The 21100-nt window shown below is 42.6% G+C and overlaps 1 protein-coding gene across 5 annotated transcripts in view; it reads left to right on the top strand.

Moving 5' to 3' along the window:
• Positions 1–20040, top strand: part of GNB4 (G protein subunit beta 4) — a 47674-nt gene extending 27634 nt beyond the window's left edge. For 4 of the 5 annotated variants that reach the window (XM_068200351.1, XM_068200350.1, XM_068200353.1 and 1 more), the window contains exons 2-10: positions 5056–5155; positions 9418–9456; positions 10157–10263; positions 11123–11186; positions 11929–12091; positions 12266–12332; positions 12470–12671; positions 13836–14052; positions 15223–20040. In XM_068200351.1, coding sequence (XP_068056452.1) covers positions 5099–5155; positions 9418–9456; positions 10157–10263; positions 11123–11186; positions 11929–12091; positions 12266–12332; positions 12470–12671; positions 13836–14052; positions 15223–15329 — 1023 coding nt within the window. In that variant the 5' untranslated portion in view covers positions 5056–5098 and the 3' untranslated portion in view covers positions 15330–20040. Of the gene's footprint in view, positions 1–5055; positions 5156–9018; positions 9096–9417; positions 9457–10156; positions 10264–11122; positions 11187–11928; positions 12092–12265; positions 12333–12469; positions 12672–13835; positions 14053–15222 lie in introns of those variants that run through there. The other variant, XM_068200354.1, reaches the window with a different exon arrangement.
• The last annotated feature ends 1060 nt before the right edge of the window (positions 20041–21100 follow it).

The following is a 21100-nucleotide window of genomic DNA, read 5'->3' as shown; positions in this document are numbered from 1 at the left end:
TGTTTAGCCACCTGTGTGATCACTAGTAGGGATGATCACATGAAAGCCATGTGGAACCTCCTTTCTCCTCCTGTTGATCACTGAGATCTTGCTGCATAGGAGTTAAAACCTGAGGTTGATATGTGTAGGGTAAGCACTTATTTCAGTTCTAAAGGCCTGATTTTTTGATACAAAATGAAATTCTTACTTAAATAACTGTCTGATAGCTCTTAAGAATCCAGTCAGACTGTTCTTTCTGCAGTCCCTTTAATCTCTATATATCTGGCACAAAAATAGCAAACCTTTGTTATGGGGAGGGGCATATTTACACTTCTCTAGTAACTCTTGCAGAGAAAATAGTGTTTTTCCAGCCACAGGGTTTTGAGTTCACAGGTTGCAGAAAGAGTACTTTGGAGACAAGACCCTGGGGTAATTTGTCACTGCCTGCATGTATAATGAGGAATTAAACTCTTAGCAAATGATACTGCTACTGAATCAGGAATAGTGTAAGGAGTAATTTATCTGTGGAGCGCTCAAGCCTGGCAGTGGCTTTCTTGGCACTAGATATGCTGTGGAAGCTGACTTAGTTAATATGTTGCCTTGGGAGGCACTTTATTTTGGTATCAGTAAATTCACTCCCACAAGTCTGCTGAAGAGAAGTTGCACTGAGGTGCAGTTCAGCCTCCAAATGACTGAGGGCAAGGATGTGCCTCTGTCTACAGCAAATCACCGCTCCCAGCGAGCTGCCTGCACTGCTGCTTCTGATGGAAGCATCTCGTGTCCTTGGCTCCATTTCCTGCTGGTTTGGGTGTCCTGCACTGGCACACCCTCGGCTACCAAAGGTGCTAAAAGGTTCTTCCCTGTCCTTGCTCTTCCCCTCAAGGCCTCAGCAGGTGGAACTGTTCATAGTACATCGTGCACATCATGAGTTCTATTTGAGGAGAGGCATCTGACCTCTTTCAGCAGAGGTGCTGCCTCTGAGTGCTGAAAAGCAGATAGCACAAGTATTCTGCATCTGAGCAAACTCAGAATATTTTTTTCTCTGATTCAACATTTATTAAAATTATGAATAAGTCAGGGAGGTAGACATCATGTTACCCCCAGTCTCCTGAGATGGCAGGAGGAATCCTCACTCACTCTTTCTGCCCCTACAGATGCATGAGCTGATGGGTTTGCTGAGTATATGACCAAGTGATACTGTTGGGCTCCTGGGGAAATTTGTATTTGGAATAAAGTTTTTTCCAGGCTGTGAAGCTGCACTTCTTCCAGGCTGTGGTATTTTGATCTTGGAGGGGGAGAGTGAACAGGCATCATGTCCTTTGTAACCTAGTATGGGTTGGTGATGAATCCACTGAGGTTTTCAGTAATTTGTATGAGGAAAAATCTGCAACACAGCAATCACCTCTGTTCTTGGCAATCCTTGTAAGCCCTGCCAAAGCAGTCCCATAATTTAATCTGATAAAACCCAAGTTGTTTACCTGATGTCTGGTAGCACACTTCAAGGTTGTGGTGGTGTCTTGCTTCTCTGCAGTGAGGACAGGTTTGTAGGATGCAGCCTTTGCTTTGCCAGTGCTGCCAAGCATCTCAGTTCTGTGTTCTGTGCTTCACTGCTCACCTCGCTGGTAGCTTAGAAACAATATTACAGCAAGTAAATCTAGTCTGCGTAACAGTCTTTGAACATAGCTCTCTTTAACAATACTGCTGCAGCATCTGAACTATTAAAACAGACACAGATGCATCCACAAGTTCCAAGCTTCCAAGCCTGTGCTTATCTTCCTGTGTTGGAGTTGTGAGTCTGGTGACATCAGTAAGATGTTCCCACAGGAGTTTGACAGGAGTTCAGAGATGCTGCTTGAAGAGTTAGTGTGAATCTGGAAAGGCATCCGTGAGAGCTTCCTTCCTACCCACTCAATTTCTGTAGCTTCCTGTGAGCACATGAAAATAGTGCTTGAAAAAAAAGTAAAAATCCCAAGTGGAAGCATCTTTCTCCCAGTTCTGCTAAATACTTAATGGTGGGGGATGATCTGAACACACAGGCCTTTGCATTAGGAGCTGCTGCCAGGCAGTGCAACACTGTTGGATAGACTTCAGTTTAATAGTTGAACTGCACTTAGTTTGTTTACTGTAGTATCTTGGTGTTTATACATAGCTTAATATCTCAGAGTGAATTGTTCAAATGCTGTGTACTGGAAAGGAACTTCAATGCTTAAAGCTAGAGTGAAGCAGTTCTAAAGTGAACCTGGATTTTGTGGAAGTTTGTGCTGGTTTGAAGGCAGCTCTGTTTGTTGAGGTATAGCTTGACCTTGAACCACTGACACATTTCTACGGAGCAGTAACGCCTTGGGCTTTGCAGATTTAGAACATGGTGGTGCTGCTAGGGCTTTTCCACTACTAAAAAAGTTTCTTTCAAAAATATGAAGGATCATTATCCTTTTATTTGCTTCAGAATTATTTTTAAACTAAAGACGTGGGTGAGTGAGAAGGCTTCTGTAGTTTGTCCATGTAGGAACTTGGAGAAGTGTAACATGATTTAAAGCTGTGAAGTTTAACAGCTATGCAGCTGCTGGTGCAGCTTGGTGCAGAAATGACATTAGTAGTGAACAGTGCTGATATAAGTGACATTAATTAACATTAACTTTATGTGCAGAATTGTCCCTGATGGTCTTTGAATGCCAGTGCAATGCTACAGCCCATGCTCAAATCTGCTTTCCCTCTGAATCGAAAAATGCCCTGACTTTGGGTGCTTGTGACTGGCCATGCATGCTTCCAGTTGTGAATAATGTCACTTTCTTTATGATCAGTAATTCTCTGTGAGAATTTGAAGTGACTGTCTACAGAGCACTGAAGTGTGTGGCACATCACAGGGCAGAAGCTGACTTCCCTTCCCAGAAAATTGGAGATACATCAATTTCCCTGCCAGGAATCTTCATCTCCTGTTAAAAATAGCACACAAGACTACTGAGCACTGGCAGGCAGCATGGCTGGCTGGCTTTAGACCTTTGAGACCATTGTTTTGTCTGTGTTACCTTTGAGTAGGTTCTGGACTAAAAAGGGAAAATCATACTGAAAAGGTTAATTTGGCACTGTCAGAACTGAAAGTGGGACTATGTTTCATGGAGGTATCCCCATTAAAGGCGTTAAGGCTGTAGTTAAACTTGATAGCCTATAAAGGTATGTGATTAATGTGTGTGCTAAAGTCATGTTTTTAATGCTTAATCTTTAAAATTGGATATGAATGCTGATGGCTTGTATGCTATGCCTGCTGTGCATTCAGCAGTGTTAAATAGTCTGGGCTGCTGAAAAAGGAACACAGTAGGAAATGGAGAAGTCTCCTCGAGAATTCCCATATGAATTACAGCATCTTTGTAGTTGAGCAGAGCACAGGTTTAAGGAAGGGAAATGTGTGAACCTCACAGTTTGCTTACATGTAGCTGGAAATACTAGTTAGAGCTGAGTCACCATCCCTCTTACTGATGAGGATATATTTTGATTTGGAGATGATCCAACTAAATGTGTGTTTGTGAGTTGGTTCTGAAATGGACTTGAAGTGATACCTGTGGCAAGCACAGAGATTGAAAGGAAGGAGATGGATAATTAGTGAAGATACTTTTCTTCTTGAGAAGAATAAACTTTGTAGCTCTCAACCGCTTGTATAAACTGTTAGTATAAGGATGATTAATTTACTGCAAATTGCTTTGAACCAAAACTTCTCACTCTTCTAAATATGAGTGTGGTGGTTTATAGATGAAAAAACCTTTCCAGAGTCAGCCTTGTAGGGCACATCACTACTGAACTGCAGAGGACCAATAGCTGGACCAAATAAAGGGGTTTCCCCAGAGGTCTACAACTTACCAAACACACTGTGACCTTTTTTCCTCTGGTTTTTGGCCATTTATCAGTGGAGTAAATAGGAAACTTAGACTAACGTTTTGAATAGGTTCTTCTTCCTGCTTCTTTTCCTTCCTTCTTCAATTTTCATTTTGTGAGCAGTAGTCTGACTTGTCTGTCTTCTTCTACAAGCTAAAAGTGTTTTGGCTTTTTACATAATGTCATGGGACCACCATCATCACTTTTCTGGTGTGCTTTTTCTGTCATGAAAAAATTACAAATAAGTGCCTGGCTTGTCTGTGAGCAATTTACTTGCTGATGTTGCTTTCACTGCAAGGATTTTGAAGTCTCCATGTGTGTGAATAGACTTAAGAGGTCTCTAGTGGTGTTTGACTGCACTGCTGTGCTGGGAATAAAAAAACCTGAAAATTGATCTGAGGAAACTTTGTTCAACACACTGAAAAAAAATCAAATGCAAAAATCTGATTTGAAAAAAAAAGCTTACTAACCTGAAAGTGTGCCTGCATGTGGTCTTACTGTTAATTGATCTTTTTATTAGTTTGCTTAGAGTCCTCGTTCAGATGACAACTGCTCTAGGGAACAGAGGGCTGTATCAGCAAAAGGATGCTTTTAGGGAGGATTTGGTTTTTGCTATCCCTTCTCACTCTGTGGGTGCCTTTGAAAATAAAATATCATTGTGTTTTGCCCGAAAAATACATGAGAAAAAAGTGGAGATAATCTGTTATTTCAGCTGTAGACTAAGATTCAAAAATTTCATCTTTAATTAAAACCAAGTCTGCCCTGGATGTCCTGTGCAAGGTGCCTGTATCACAGCCCTGCTGAGCCCAGGAGTAAATGCTGGGGGCACCTGCAGCCTCTGCTCTGCATTGTCATCCTGGGGCACTGACAGAGATTTCTGGGCAGGGGAGCAGGGAGCTGCTACAAAACAGGTTTATGAAGTACAGTGGGTGGTTCTGTTGACAATTGCTTTTATATTCAAAATAGACTTCACCTAATTCTGCTTTTCAAGGTAATTCAGGAATTGAAATTACTTGGGTCTTGCCAAATTCATTAACATGGTGTACTAAAGGGAACGTCTATTTGGAAGCCTTTCTAAAAGCTAAATAAATAAATAAATATATATATATATATATATATATATATATACAGATTCTTAGGTTTTTTGATATGTTTTTTAAAGAGGAGAAAAATAACCTTCAGTATGTCTTTCTTCCCTCTTCTTGGCAGGTTTTCTTCACCAGTGGAGCGTGAGAAATAGAGGCTGAAGAAGATGAGTGAGCTGGAGCAGTTACGGCAGGAGGCAGAGCAGCTGCGAAACCAAATCAGAGTAAGAATTGTGAATTGCCTGTTTTCCATGATAAAGTTTCTCCTTTATGGGAACAAACTGTAAAGATCTATCAGTTGTTCCTGTTTAACTTGTGCAGAGCTTAAAATATTTTCAGAATATTTGAGTAAAAATCAGAAAAGCCATTGATATAATGAAGTAAATTAGTAATATTTCTTGAACAAAATATTTTATTTCCTGATGAAGTTTGCTGAGTTTTGGTGCTAGGGGTGTATGTGTTTCTGCAAATTTTATGTTCTGGGTTTTAGAAACAGAAGGGAGCAGCAAACTTCTAGAACCTAGGCATGACAAGTTTGGCTTAAGGGTCTTAGAAAATCTTGGTCCTGGGCTGAAAGTGACCCCTGAGAAGCCTGAGGTTAAAGCAGGCAGTGTGAGAGAGCCTTCCAGAGTGGATGTAATTTCTACAAGCGCTGTTCCTTGGCTTCCTGTTGAGTTTATTTTTATTAAACGCTGATGCTCCCATACAGGCTGTTTTTTGTTGTATTTACTCAGTGAAGATAAACCAAGTATGAGCTGTCATGCCCAAAGTCAGTTTTCCAGGAATCTTTTGCAATGTGCATTTATATATCAGTGATGCAGTTTTCAGTAAAGTATAATAATGATCTTCAAAGTCTGTTTATTTTTCATCAAAATTTTCAAAGCATGAAGCATTGATAAATCTAATTTATATGGGAATGGCTTATTTGCAAACATTCCTATCAGTGCAGAGTACAGGTTTCTTGGAATATGTTGCATGCACAGAGGCTTTTTTTAGCATGGCATGTGCAGGCAGCAGTTGTTGTGTGGTGTCTCCTGTGAGGTGTGAGGCTGCTGGGTGGTGTCAGCCCTGAGCTGAGCACATTTGGTGTGTCAGGACTGTGCTGGGGGCAGATGCTGCTCATTCAGTGCATCCAAGGAGAGCTCTGTGTTCTGTTCTCACTTCACACACTGTGGAGAGACAAGGTGGGGATCAGGCAGTGCTGTGGCACTGTGCCCCTTCCACCAGCTCTCTAGAGGATACAAATAATTTTTAGCTTAAAATACTTTTTTTTTTTGTTCCAATTTAAGCTTTTTTACAGAATTGCAGTGCTAAAAGGGGTACATAATTTTTCAGTTCTTCTCTGCACGCTGTGTAAAGACTTGATCATGATGCTATGTTGAGGGGAGCCATTTAAGTCTTTGTTCAGTCTTGGTAATCAGTGAGTCTGTTTCATGCAAAACTGTGGGAAGAAAGAGCTACCAGGCAAGTTAGAGGGCTTAGACTGTGCTGCAGGAACGTTTGCTTATTTTTTAAATTTTGGAGTACAGAAATCTGATGGACTCTTGGGCAGTGGCTCCATTTTGTGGCTTTAGGTCGAATTAACATTTCCTTTGTAACTCTACCAGCCAAACTTGTAACTGGATCTATCAGTTGTAGCTGAGTAACCATGGTTACATTGCCTTTGGAGTCCCTTGGCTCAGCAGTGGCAATTGGTGATTGCTTCTTGGCATCTGAGTGCAGGCTTGGATACCTTGTGCTCAATTCTAACTTCAGATAAGTAGGCAATTAAAAATACTTCTGATGACTTAATGTCCATGAAACTTTCTAACTAAATAATTCAATTTCATATTTGAAGAATGCCTACTTACCTTGCTTATTAAATCATTGCACAGTTTTTGTTTGGGATGGGTAAGAGGATAGATAGAGCATCTGAAAAATAGGGATTTTTAAGTGTCAAGAATATCTGCCTGGCTGGTTATTTTCTGGAATTATTTTTGATGCACTCCTGAAAAGAGATGATGTCACTAACAGCATTTGATGTTTTATGTGTAGCTACCATTTTTCTGTCTTAGTTGTTGACAACTTTTGGGTTTTGTCTGTTATTTCCTCTAACAATATAATCACAGAAAATCAGCTTTGTGCCTGTAAGTGAGGTCCAGATAAGATTGTACCTAGCAGCATCCTAAGGTGTAGACACTGCAGTGCAGAGCTGTTGATTCCCCAGTGGACTTCAGTCTGCAGTATTTTAGAAGTGTTTCATGACTATTAGTTGTATTTTTGCAGTATCTAGGTGATGTGGGCACCCGTGCCTCTCCCTGCAGCTGGAGCTCTGGTCTGTGCACAGACTGTACAGCCTGAGACTGCAGGAATCTGTAGTGCAGGAAGTTGGAACACTGAACAGTGAATTGTCAGATATCTGTCAGATGGCTTGATGGTAGAAGTTAATTCCTAGTTCTGTCTGTAATAAAGTTCCCCTGTCATATGTGTGTCCTCACTGTGAGAACTGAAATTGAGGATAATGATTTTTAGAAGTTTTGTTTACTTGGCACAGTGTTGTTCAAACCAGACATTTTGGACAAATAACAGCATGTTTTAAAAAATACAGGTAGTTTGGGGGAAAAACCGCAACCTGAAGTGTGTGCTAGGTAAGTGTGGGTGGGGGCTGCACACTGATCAAGCAGTTTAGATTTTTCTCACAAATTTTGCATTGTCTGCTGCATGAACTGAGAAAAACCTGCAATTACGTAGAGGAGCGTTTTAGGTTTTGACACTATTGATTCTGTTATGATGATGCATTTATAGAAATACAGTTTCAAGGTAAGAATTAAAATAGCCTGTTGAAACTCTCCTTTTCCTGCAATTTTGCCAATAGTATGGCAAATATTAGACAGCCTCAAATATAGGAGTTGCTAATAGCTCACTCTTAAACAGAAAACATGGTTTGTTTTATTCAGACTGCATTCAGAATTCATTTTATGTTGAACATTTTCAGCTATTTGAGGACAATCAAACAAGTAGTCATTTAAAATCCAGTGTGTTTCTTCCTGTGGATGAAATAAGTCCTGAGTGCTAAGGGATTTGCTGCTCTGGTATTTTAAACCCCTCCTGATTCCAGACGTCAACATTTTATAAATATTTCTGCAGTTCAGACATTATAAAAATAAGTTGAGATGACTTAATCCACTCTCAGGCTTGCTTTTTGGGAGGAGAGCTATAAAGGGTGGTCAAAATAAACATGCACTTAAGAAATGTTAAAGTTGCAATGTCAAGTAACTCTCAAGCAAGAGCTTGAAAAAACGCGAAGATCCCAGCCTGAACGTGTTGAGGCAGTTCCAAAACGTGCAGGCAAATGTTCCTGTTCCTGCTCTCAAAGGGACAGACTGAGCAATCTGCACAGACTGAACTTTGGAGGGACACACAAAGTGCTGGTGAAGAGGCACCATCGTTTTTGGGTGGCTGCTTCAGTGGTTGCACAAGTTGGAGAAATTTCCAGGAGTTGAGAGGGTTCTGTGGCTGCTCCTGTTGATGGTTTTAACTTCAATTTGTGCTGCCCAGTTCCTGCCTAACTTCAAGCCAGTTTAAGCCATGTTCTGAGAAGGAGGTGCTGGCCATGCCTGTGTCTGTGTCCTGGGAACGGGCCCTGAGCTGCAGGAGAGTGGCGCGGTCACAGCTGGGACTAAAACCAGGTCTTGCACAATCCGTGTTGCAGGTGAGGCTCAGTGGAGCTCACCTGTGCCGGGGATTCAATCTGGGACTCTGAATTACGCAAGTGAAAGTCAAGTCTGTTTCCTAGGTCAGGTTGAATCATATGCAGGAAACAAGTCCTGTGTCCATAGAGTCTGTGATAAGGAAAAAACCATGGAGATCTGGGCACCACCCATTCCCTGAAATGGGTGAGGGTGTAACTGGGCCATTTTTTCCCCTTCAGTTTGTGTCAAGTACGTCATCACTAAGCTTTGGTAGTCCTGCTGTCTGTCCTGCACCCAGGATCCTGCCTGCTGATTTTCACCCTGCCTCTCCCAGGCAGCAAGAGGGCTAATTTGTGTGAGAGCCTCGTGTGGCACAGAGCTTGCTAATCCTGTGTAATATGTGGTTGCTTTTCCAGGTGGATCAGTTCTTCCCTTGTGCTCAGCACACCCTGAGCAAGCACATCCACCCCAGGGAAGGAATACAGGGAAAAGGGTAGGCATTGGGACTTCAGGATGGCTCCAAATGCCTTTGAATCCCATAGTCTGTGGAAAGGGAGATTCAAAGGCTGCTGGGGCATGGCCTTCCTTAAGTCCTTCTTCCTCCAGTATCCCTTGTTGTGTGCCATTGCTTTTTAGATTCCTTGCACAATAAAACAGATTAGGGTGACAGAAGGAATATTGGCATGTCAGTTGGTGGTGGTGTGTGGCTTTGAGTGTGTTGAAATTTAGCTCAAGAGTTACTTTTCCATTAGACCCTCTCAGGTGATGCTCAGTTGTTGCCTTTCCAATTCAACTTGTTCCATTTTTTGTTTCAGGATGCCAGGAAAGCCTGTAGTGACACAACTCTTGCTCAGGTATGTTCCTGTTCTTTGTGTAGGCTGTTACTTGAGAGATAAAAAAATAAAAAAATCAGTTTGTGACTCTACCATGTTCCTGTTAAGTAACTGAAAGAATAAAGTGAAGGAAGCCTTTTGAAATGTACAGTGTATTTGTTTAGTTTTAAATAACTGTATAAGGCCCCACCAAAAAAACCCAAATAAACAAAACAGCAAAAAAACCCAACCAGTCAAACCCCCCCCCCACTACTTTAATGGATCCTGCTTCCAGATTACCCTCTAAGTAGAGTATGTTTATTGTGTTAAATATAGTTAGAAAGACTTAAATAAACATCTTCTAGCAGTTTTTTGGAAACAATTATTTTGCATATAAAGTTCTGCCACGCTTTAAAAAGTAACAGTGCAGTGAACACTGGAGCATTTTCTTTCATTGGATTAAATTGAAAACTTGGAGATTTAATAATCTGAAATAGTCTAAGGTAGAAGTATTTTAAAAGAGCTTCCTGAAGTTTCATTGCAGCCACTGTGAAGTGTGTTATGTCTCTGTAAAATCTGTTTGTGTCGGTGTTGCTGGGTGTACACCAGTATCCTATTTTTTAATGGTTTTTGTTGTGTGCCAAGATAGATAATATTCTATCAAAGTTCAAATGTATTTCTGTTATCTTGTGCATTAAAAATAGTTCCCAGTATCTCAGGGGTTTGCTTTGTTTATTTTTAGATCACAACAAGTCTGGACTCCGTGGGTCGAATCCAAATGCGAACCCGGCGCACGCTCAGAGGTCACTTAGCCAAAATCTATGCCATGCACTGGGGATCCGACTCCAGGTGTGTACAGGGAGCCTTGGACCTGCCAGGGAAGGGCTGGGGATCCCATGGCACCTTCAGTTTAACGCCAGGTCCTGGGAGCCTCACGGAGAGCTGTCGGTGCCCTTGCAGGGGATCACAGACCAGCACTGGTGGGGGGTTCAGAGAGGAGGTACTTTGCCTGTTCTTGCCATAGGCATTTTGCTTTCTCCTTCTTGCAGTTGTAACTTAAGGTTTTGAGTCTGTTTAAGCAAGAGAGAGTATGTGGTAAGGCATATTTTTTGGAATGCTGGATATTGTACTTTCCAAAATGTTGAATAATTATGTAACTTCTATGGTAAGGATTTAAAAACTTTACTGACAAATTTTTATTTCATTGAAAAAAAGATCTCTTTGTACATAGTGGGAAAAATAACTTAGAGTTTTGTTTTGCTGCATTTAGAGCAGCTGATGGTGAGGTGTAAACACTGCCTCGTGGTCTGCTCAGTATTGTGTCCTCCAGAGAGGAATTTGTCTAGAATCTGTTCTCAAGATCTGTTTTTGCCTAAATTCCTTATTTGTTTTTGTGTAACTGTGTAGTTATATGAATAATGAAAGCAGTTGTGGAGAGAGTTCACAGAATGTGTTTTTAGTGAGTTGTTTGCTTGTGTTCATTTTCAATCATGGGTCCCCATGGGATTCCTCAGTCAGGTGATATGGAGATCTAGATCTTTGCAGATTTTTTCAAAAAAATGCACCCCATCAATAAAAATGAAAAAGCAGAGGGTAATAAATTATGAAACTTCTGAATCACTTGATAATCATGCATGATGGATGTCTATTTTGAGATTTTTTTTTGTTGGTTTTATATTAACATATTTTATTTTGTGTTCATGTTTAGGCTACTAGTCAGTGCTTCTCAAGATGGAAAATTAATTATTTGGGATAGTTATACAACAAATAAGGTAGATATTTATAATCCTTATCAATAATTCACGTATACGTTGTGTGTTTGAGTGGGTTTTTGTCTGTTTTTTACCATGGTTTGCAAGTCAAAAATCAAAAGCAGTCTTTCTCGTTCAGACAATCTCTTTTTGTTCCGTTCGTGGCTGGGTGAGCGCTAGTGATGTGTTGTAGGTTGTGTCTCTGAAGCAATAGTTAATTACATAGTAATGTGTAACATTTTCACTCTGTGCCTAGTGCAGTAGCCGTAGCTCTCTGCCTGTGTGGTGTTGCTTCTAAAACTGATTTGGTTTTGAATTATAGAAATACACAACCTCAGAATTTACAAGAGAGCTTTGGGTTTGAGGGCAGAGGAGGGAGAAGGAAGAAAAACAGCTTTTAGGGAAAAGCTTAGGTAGTGTGGAGTGGAGCTGTTCCTCTGTAAACCATGCAGTCTCCATGGGGACAGCCATCCTGTGTAACAACCTGTAGTTTAAAGATGTAAAAAAGTTGGACAGAGCAATCTTAACTAGAACAAACGAAGATTGTAAATGTTGAAGTTTACAATAGCTTTGCTGTGAAATAACGTACTGAAGATCTGTAAATCTGCCCTGCACAGACTGCTGGTATCTGTCACCCAGGAGGTGTGGGTGTGTAAAATGCACTGAGTTGGATGTGATGGGTTGTAAACCCAAATTCTGGCGCTGGGGGTGCCCCGTGGCCCTGGTGCTTGTGTGCTCTGACCCAGGAGCTGTGTCTCTGCAGATGCATGCCATCCCCCTGAGGTCCTCCTGGGTGATGACCTGTGCCTACGCTCCCTCTGGCAACTACGTGGCCTGCGGAGGCTTGGACAACATCTGCTCCATCTACAACCTGAAAACCAGGGAGGGCAACGTGCGAGTGAGCCGGGAGCTGCCGGGGCACACAGGTCAGCTGTGCTCCTGCTTCGCCTGCTGGCTTACTGCACCAAGGGGAACAGCCCTGCTTTGGGCTGGGCACTGCTTGTGCTCTGGTTATGTGGGAGAACTTGGATGCTGTTCTTGCATTTTAACCTTCAGTCATTACTCCTGGGTCAAACCTTTCACAACTGTTTTGCTTTTAGGATACTTGTCCTGTTGTCGCTTCCTAGATGACAACCAAATTGTCACCAGCTCAGGAGACACCACTTGGTGAGTTTTTGAGCTCTGTTGGCCTTCCCCCACCCCCTCTTTCTTCCTTTTTTTTTTTTTTCTCTCCAGTGCCTTAATTTGTATTTAAAATTTGAGCTCTGAAATAATGACAGGCGTTGTGTTAACTTCATCTGCAGTGCTTTGTGGGATATTGAAACTGGCCAGCAGACCACCACGTTCACTGGGCACACTGGAGATGTGATGAGCCTCTCTCTGAGTCCAGACATGAGGACTTTTGTCTCGGGCGCCTGCGATGCCTCCTCGAAGCTTTGGGATATCCGTGATGGGATGTGCAGGCAGTCGTTCACAGGGCACGTGTCAGACATCAATGCAGTTTGTGTAAGTGATCTCCTGTTTCCACGTGGGAAGAAAGGGGGAGGATAAAGGCTACATTTGCATGAATTCAGTTTAGAGTCTACTGAGCTGCCTTGATTTAAAATCAATCAGTTAGGGTAGAGAATGTGAAATTGTATGGAATGGAGAAGGTTGTGTAATAACTTAGAATCTACTTCGTAACTGAATTATTATTGCCATTATCTGTGATGCACTGCGCTGTTCCTGGAATAGTTTCACCTGTGTTTTTATTCAGTAACTGAGACATCACTCTTTTTAAGAGGTAAAGAATGGACTAGGGAAAGTTTCTCAAGCATGGTAATGTGTTAAAAACTGAAAATTGTAGATAAATGCAATATACAGAGAGGGTGCAACACAGCCAGGCATCCTCATCTTAAAGTTTTTTGTTGAACAAAAAGAGCTTTTAGCAGAATATTCTGGAAGGCAGTTAAAATCACAATTGATGTTTAATATTCCCTGGAATCATTTGGTAATATTTAGAAACTGGATTGTATTTCCCCTCTGTCATAGTAACACTATGTTCTGATTGCAAGATCCAGGCTCTGGTAAATAGAGAAAGAAATCTAAATCGAAGCTGCATCTGTTTTTGATAAACATGAAAAATTGTTAAGGCTGAGAAAATACCAAACACGTGACCAGTACAAAAATGCACTTCCTATACTTAGACCTGGACCTTGAGATGTGCTGGGCTCTCTCCATTCCCATTTCAATCAATATCACTGTTAAGAGAGTAACTTGGATTTGGAGTAGATATTTTTAGGAAATTGAATTGCTCATTTGCAGTCTTCTGTCTTGGCTGAGCCAGCCTGGGTGAGCAGCTCAGGATGGAACACTGTGTTCCACTTCAGCCAGGGTGTGCAGAGCTGGGGATTGCTTCGTTTTGTAGGAGTCAGTGGCATCCCCTGTGACTCCTGTTACAGCACACACAGGAACTGCCTGGCTGTAATTGCAGTCACTCAGGTATCCCCAGTAGTGCTCCAGAGGTGTTCCCATGCACAGCTGCGTTCGTGCGTTTTTCAACATGCAGATAATTCTTTAAAAGAAACCATTCTGCCTCTGCCTAGTGAAACAATCCCGTGCTGTTGTTCAGCTGACGCAGAGCAGTGTACATTTCCGGTGTCACTCCTGTGTCTCACTCGCACCCTGCAGTTTTTCCCTAACGGACACGCGTTCGCCACCGGCTCAGACGATGCCACGTGCCGGCTGTTCGACCTGCGCGCCGACCAGGAGCTGATGATGTATTCCCACGACAACATCATCTGCGGCATCACCTCCGTCGCCTTCTCCAAGAGCGGGCGCCTCCTGCTCGCGGGCTACGACGACTTCAACTGCAACGTGTGGGACACCCTCAAAGGGGAGAGGGCAGGTGAGGACACGGCTGCTGGCTGCTGTTCCGAGCCAAAATCCGTGCAGAATGCAGAGCCAGGGCATTGCCAGTGCTGGTGCTGATGGTGTCGATCTGCTTGATTCCTTTTAGTGCTGCTTTCTCTTGAAATGGCATCCTTTTACTGCATTTGGTTGTGCCTTCCAGAAGTTACACTGCGTTTAAGTTCCATCTCTGTGGTGTGAACAGTAAATGAGTCAGGAGAACAGGCCTGTTCTTGGGCTTTACAGATCTGTGTGCTGGGAGATCCCAGCTCTGGAGGCTGAGGAATGCCCTGCAAAATTGCATCTACAGAAAATGTATTTCACTGAAGTGTATGGAATTAAGTAGTGCAAAATTACACGTTTGCATTGTATTTTGCACCCATGAGTGGCAGTAATTCAGATGTAGCTACAGGAGTCTTTTGGCTCTGCATTCCCTGATGTTGGGAGAAAGGGAAAGTGGAAACTTCTGGTCCTTGAATCAGTCACTTTGTCAGGACACAGCATGTTTTATAGCACAGCTGTTTCTTTCTCACTTCTTACAGTAATCTAAATGCTTGGGCCCGGTTCAGTTCTGATCATCAGTTCTGCTGTTCAGACTGAAAAGAAATCCTTTGCCTTAGTTCTGCTACGCCTGGATGGGGAACCTTGGGAGAGCACAAAAGGGCAAGAAGACTTAGAGAGAAAACAGAACCAAAGCAGGAAAGAGGCAGGCTAGTGCTGCTCTTCCGTTTGTCACAATATATGGGGGATTTGTAATCCCTAGGGTTTGCAAAACTTGGGAAACTCAAGGTAGTCAATGCATCCAGGACTTTGTCAGGAGACTCACACTGGATTTTGGGGCAGAAATTATGGACGGCACTGTAGAAAACAGGGAAAATCCGGTCGAGAGCCTGTCTACAAAGGAAGACATCTGTAGGACAGAAAGGAGCCATAAGGGCAGAGAGAAAAATGGGGGCATATTGTGTGTAGATATTTTTACATATCTTATTGTTGGGTTTTTTGATAAGGCTGTTATGGTCTATGTGATTCCTCAGAGTAAAGACAAAAAGGAGAATTAGGATCTTGCATCTTTTTTAGTACACTTAAGGTTTACTTGGGAAAGCAGAGTAACAACTGAAGTCCTTGACATCTTGCAGACACTAAACTTCCGTTGCTTCTTCTTTTCCAGGTGTCCTGGCTGGCCATGACAACCGTGTCAGCTGTTTAGGTGTTACTGATGACGGCATGGCTGTAGCTACAGGGTCTTGGGACAGTTTTCTCAGAATCTGGAATTAACTGGGAGCCAAACATGTACATTCTCCATTTGAGATCTGGAGAGATCAATGCTGCAGCCTATAGCTGTGAAATAACATTTCTACCTTGTATTTGCAGGTGAAGTTTTTCTATTCACTGATTATTACACAAAAAGGCTTTCTGTAAACTAGAAAAAAAATCAAGTGAAGAAATAGGGGAGGGGGGAAGAAATCACTGACTTTTTAAAAGGGGCCAGCACACATAATCATGGTGACCGACAAACTAAGAGCCAGTCTTTTTGTTTTTGGTGGTTTGGTTAGATTGTCCTTGAAGGGTTTTTGCTTGTGCTCAGTCTGCTAATCCTGTATTTTTTTTTTTTTGTACATAACAGAATATACACATTATAGCAGCCAATCATGTAACATTTGTCTGTATGTAAAGAAATACGTTTGCATTTTTTATGGAACTACATTTATAGCTTTGCTTTTAACCTGAGATGTCACTTCTGAGTTTTGTAGTGGGTGAACTAGATTGCTGTTTTAAATGTTTTTGTGAATTTACTGTAGATAAAGTGAAGCCAATGGTATATATGTGTTTTTTATAATGGAAGGCATTTGAATTTTTTTTAAAGGCCCTGGAGACTCCCAGTTAATACCTACCGCCTTATTCACTCACTTCTTGACCTGCTTGCCTATTTTTGATCAGGGGGGTTCTTCCTTCAAGCCAGTGGTTCCTGGTTCATCCATTGGCAGTCATGACCTCCAAACACCAAGGAGTTAATGCCAGGTAGACCTGCACCAACAGAAGAAATAATTGGAAAATAAAGTAAATCCAGACGTTTTAGCTTCCTCCCTGCAGGTTTTTGCATCAGATATTCCATGCAGTCTGTGGGTACAGAAGCCAAGTGGCCGAGTGCTGTGGCCAGCTAAGCTCTGGCCAAACGTGTGGGTTTGGCTCCTCACAAGCTCCAGCTGATCTGCACTCACAGTGACTTGGCTGCTGCTCCAAGCCCAGAGCAGTGCGTGCAGAGATTGCTTGTTCACACCAACTGAGAAATTCAGGAGGACTTTGCTTAAATTCCTAGAGAGGATTTAACTGTGCAGTTAATTGCTCGTAATTCCCCTCCAAATTCAGGGGTTGCCAAAGCACACCACAGCCAAAAGTGCTTGTTGTCAGTTCTGTGCAGTGTAAATTACCAAAGGAATTGTGTAACTTAACTGCAACTGTGTGAGCCCTGAAAACTTCCCAGGAGAACCTTGAGGCTATGCGCTTGTTCTGTGTGCTCACTGAGGACTGTGCCACGGGGGTTTTGTGATGCCAGATGTTCTGCAGCTCCAACACCGTAAATGGCCATTTCTGCTCCTTTCCTGATTTGATTCTGATTTTGATGTCAGTTGCTCAGAAATCTCACCAAGTACAGTTCAGTGCAGAGACAGGAAAATCATGTGACTGATGCCCATTTGAAACTGCTCAGGGAGGTTGCTTAACTTTTTGGTGCCTGGCAGCATGTCTGCACTCACAGTGGATGTTCCCTTGGGAATCTGAACACCTGTGGCTATTCTGGAATGGGGGATTAAGTCTATTGGCTTCTCTTAAGTGACTTACTTAAAAGATAACGTGAATTTTAAATTACCAGGTTGGAAGATGCTGTTAGTCGTCATTCATTGGAACTGATGGGAAGTCTGGGTTTCTCTGGGTCAGGTAGGAAAGAGAAGGACCCAGAATCCTGTAATATATCCAAATGGATTTCTGGCTGAGATGATTTTTGTTAAGTTTCTGACATTTTTTAATCCTAAATTTCAGTACTTCCAGACTGTGCCTGTAAACTCACCATGTCTGTAATGGTGAAGGTGCCAATAAATGTACCAGTCAATCACAGTAAATTCACTTTTAAAATAAGAAAAAGGAGCTTCTTATACTGGAGAAGGAACATTTCCTAACAGCAGCCTGTGGTGTAGGACCAAAATCCCACTGTATTGTGTCTCACAGGAATTCCTCAGTGTTTTGCTTTGTGATCTGTCTGCATTTATAGAAGTATTATGGAATTCTTGTAACTCTCTTAAGTGAGCAGCTCTTTGGGATCTTGCAGACTCAGTTTATTTTTTAGTGGTGCACTTGATTATTTTTTTTTAACTCACAGCTGCCTTGAGTGAATCATTCTGGAAATTTGTTACTAAGGAATTTTAAGAAAATATTCTTTTTCTAAAAAAATTCTTTTCCATAGAAGTGTGTTTTGAACCAATTTCCTAGTCAACACCTTTGCCGAGACAGGTGCCATTTTTACATTCTGGTATTAAAAACTGGTTTCTACTTGTGAAACTCCAAAACCAATTTTACAGCTGTATATAACTTTTCTTACCAGTTCAGGTAGCCTGTAACAGTGGTAATGGCTCTTGTACAGGTATTACTGCAAATAACTTCACTGTCATTGTTGGATGGCTGTTGCCTCTTGGATTCAGCTGCTTTTAAAATAAATCCTAAGGAATGCCAACTACTTGCTGAGGTTTCCAACGGCATCACAGAGCTCCTCCTGCCTCTGCTCCTCGCTCACCCCAGGTCTGAGGGGCTCCGGTGTCAGCACACAAGGCCTGGGAGAAGCCTGAGCACAGCGGGGGAATCAGCGTCTGGTGCGTCTTTGGAGCCTGTAGGAAGCCTGTGATAGATCCTGCCCAGGTGATGTTTGCTGTTCCCTTACTGCTCTGGCTGTGGGTTATTTTTCAAGCCTGCAGACTGCAGTACCACAGGTACTGTGTGATGCCACAGAACGACTCAGGCTGTGGCATTCCCTTCTTCAAACAGCTGGCAGGGACCTCTGGAGGTCGGTGCCTCAGCTAAAGTGGAGGTGGCTTTTAAAGTAAAAGCTCCTCCTAAAAGAAGGAAGGCAATAAAGTGACCCTTGGTAGGTTTTACCCCGGCTTTGAATTTCAAAGAAACTGCTGTGTGCCTGCAGTTGACGTGAGCCCAGGTGTGCAGCTTCTGACTGTGCACCATGACAGCAAACTTGCTCACAGCAGGTCTTGCAGCATGAGTGGGCACATCTTCACTGGCTTTAAGTTTGTAGCCAGACTACATCCTTAGCTGAATTTCAAGTAAGTTGTGTCATTACAGAACTGGAGTAACCAAAAGCATTGTGCCAAACAGTGGCACAGTAACTCTTGCCCAGCCTCTCTTCTAAAGGCAGTCTGTTATGGCTTGGGAAGCAGAACCATGTGCTTGGTGTAGCAAGGTTTATTTTATTCTGGTAGAGTTTGTCAGCATTTTCTAATGTGATCTAATTTTCCAATAGAGAGTTCTCCCTTCAGGCAAGTGCCCAGCCTGGGCTTGTTCCCATGTAGCCTTGGATGGCTGTTTATTGGTGAAGAAAGCAGTTTGAGATTCTGGAAACCACAGAAAGCTGCTGTGGCTTCGTGCTGATGTTTGCCCATGCACTTCAGTAATGTGGCCTGGTTCCATCTGTCTGCAGCCCTTTTCCTTCCAAACACTGCTGTCCTCTGCTGGGCTGAGCTGCAGATCCATGGCACTGCTGGCAGAGCCCACAGCTCTGTGAATTGAGAGGATTTGTACCACTCCAAAGGGAACATGCATTGAAGAGGCTTTTCCTGCCCCAGGACAGGGCCTGACCTTGCCCTGGCAAAGCTGAGCTGGAGCAGCAGCAGCTCTCAGCGTGTCCTTACTGTAATGCATGGGGTGGAAGTAGTTGACTCCTTCCTTCAGTTGTGTAACTGCTCATCCCTTGATGAAGTTCACATCAATTACTTTAAGATGGAATGAAAACATTGTGAAAACATTCCCAGAGTTGTAGTCTGTCCTCTCTGGGGACACTGTCACCTCCACTAGGTTTAGTGCTGTGCTTTAAGATGTTGGTGAGAGTTTTGGCTAATTGGACTAGTTGGTATCAATGGTTGTGTAGCAGAATGGCTGGTTTTGAGATAGCATTTCCTGTCCAAGTACTTAGCATGGGTTGATGGTGCACTGTGTATCCAGTACTCTGGCATGCATGCTGGTCACACTCCTCCTACACTTCAGAGGCACCAGAGCCTTTTATCCAATTGCTGGTTATGTAAAATACATGCAGAATGTTAATGCAGTGTTGTTATGGTAAATGTGTGAACAGTGTTACTAATTGATATAACTGATAACAGATTACATGTGCCTGACATTCTTATACCACACAGTATGTTTAGGTTTTAACTAATATGGACTTCGGTGGAATAGTCTTAGGTATTTCAAGCCTTTGTTTTACTTACACAATGGTGCTCTCTTTGTGTTTCTTTTTTTTTTTTTTTTAATAAAAGCATCTGAACACTTGTAGTACATATTACATCCAAAGGAGTCCAAAGCAAAGTGCTTCTGAACCTGCTTAATTTTACTTTGCCTTTAGTTCCCAGCATCTCTCATCAGCTTGTTTTTGTTTTGTTTTTACTTGTTGCTGACTACTTTGGAAAACTTTGGTAATGTTGTTACCAATTATGAAGTGATTCTGCACTGCCTTTGGATTATGTATGTATTCAGAAACAGTCTTAAAGCTTTTATTTAAGCTATTAAAAAACCAGGGACTTGTGCCATTTGTTCTTTAACAGTGCTGTTGTAAAAAGACTTCCCTGTGACAAAAAAAAAATCACTTGCTATGAACTTTGTTTATAGCTTTTTTTTTTTTCCACGATGGATCTTTTTCTTTGTATTTGTACAGTGGCTCAGTGAAAGATGTTGCCATGAGTTGATATTGTAACCAATAAACAAGTGCTTTTAACCAGCCTGGCTCAGCTGTCAGTGTTGTATTGGAGCAGCCCCTGGGCTGGGGATGGAGCAGCCACACAGCAGCAGCTGGGACCTGGCCTGGATCTGCATTACCTGTGGGAGTGATGTGCAGGCCTCCACCTGGGACAGAGCTGCCAAAGAACTTAGTAGAGCAAAGGGGTAGATTTTTTTTAATAAATAACTGTAGAACACACGCATTGGAAGTTTTATCTTGGTACATTGTCAGTACAAATGCTCCACAAACAGAGCACTGTTAGTAGCTGTGCCCTCACCAACACCAAGGCTGGGCTGTTTCTCAGGGGTGGATGCCACACTTTCCCTCAAACCCCCAGGACTCCCCATGCACCGTCAGGAGAAACACCTGAACACACTGGTGGAACTGCTGTCTTCCCTTAACACCTCTAGCATTACATCTTACATTTATTCCCTGATGAGACAACCCTTAGCTACTTGAAAATAGCAAACTCTTCTACCTTGGAGCTCAATCTTTAACTTAGTAAGTATTAACACTGCCATGAAAATATATAAATACTCTGAAAAGGCCTTTCTTTTAAAACAATTCAAAAATAATTTTAAAAAGTCTAGTTAGAAAAAAGTAGATGTTGAATGCAGACAGCAACAGCAGAAGGCTTTTAAAGAGGCTCTGCTGGAGGTGAGCAAAGGTCAAGGACTCCAGCACAGCTGCCTGGAGCCTGACCTAGAGGAGACCTGTTCTACAGCAGAGGGGCTGGGTAGGCAGTTTGACCATGTGCTGCTCCCTGAACGCAGCAACAGGAGCTCCAGGTCCCTCCTGGCACCCTGAGCCCCTTCTCAACCTGAACCAGTCGTGCCCAGATCATCTCAGCACAGCCTGCTGTGCCTGGCTGGGAGCTCACCTGAGCATGGCTCTAGCCATGTGCTCACAGCCAAAGGACCACTTCACTGCTCTACCAACTGCAAGAAACACGTTCACTTTCATGTCACCAGTGCCCTCTTGGCTCAGGGACATAGCCAGGGCCCACTGCATTTCCTTACTGCAGTTCACCCTCATCTTTGCCGCCCTTTCAAGAGGAACT

Source organism: Anomalospiza imberbis, chromosome 10, assembly GCF_031753505.1.
Source record: "Anomalospiza imberbis isolate Cuckoo-Finch-1a 21T00152 chromosome 10, ASM3175350v1, whole genome shotgun sequence".
In the NCBI taxonomy this organism is placed as follows: Eukaryota; Metazoa; Chordata; class Aves; order Passeriformes; family Viduidae; genus Anomalospiza; species Anomalospiza imberbis.
Note: the sequence above shows the minus strand (reverse complement) of the source record. Positions and strands in the feature narration are given on the sequence as shown.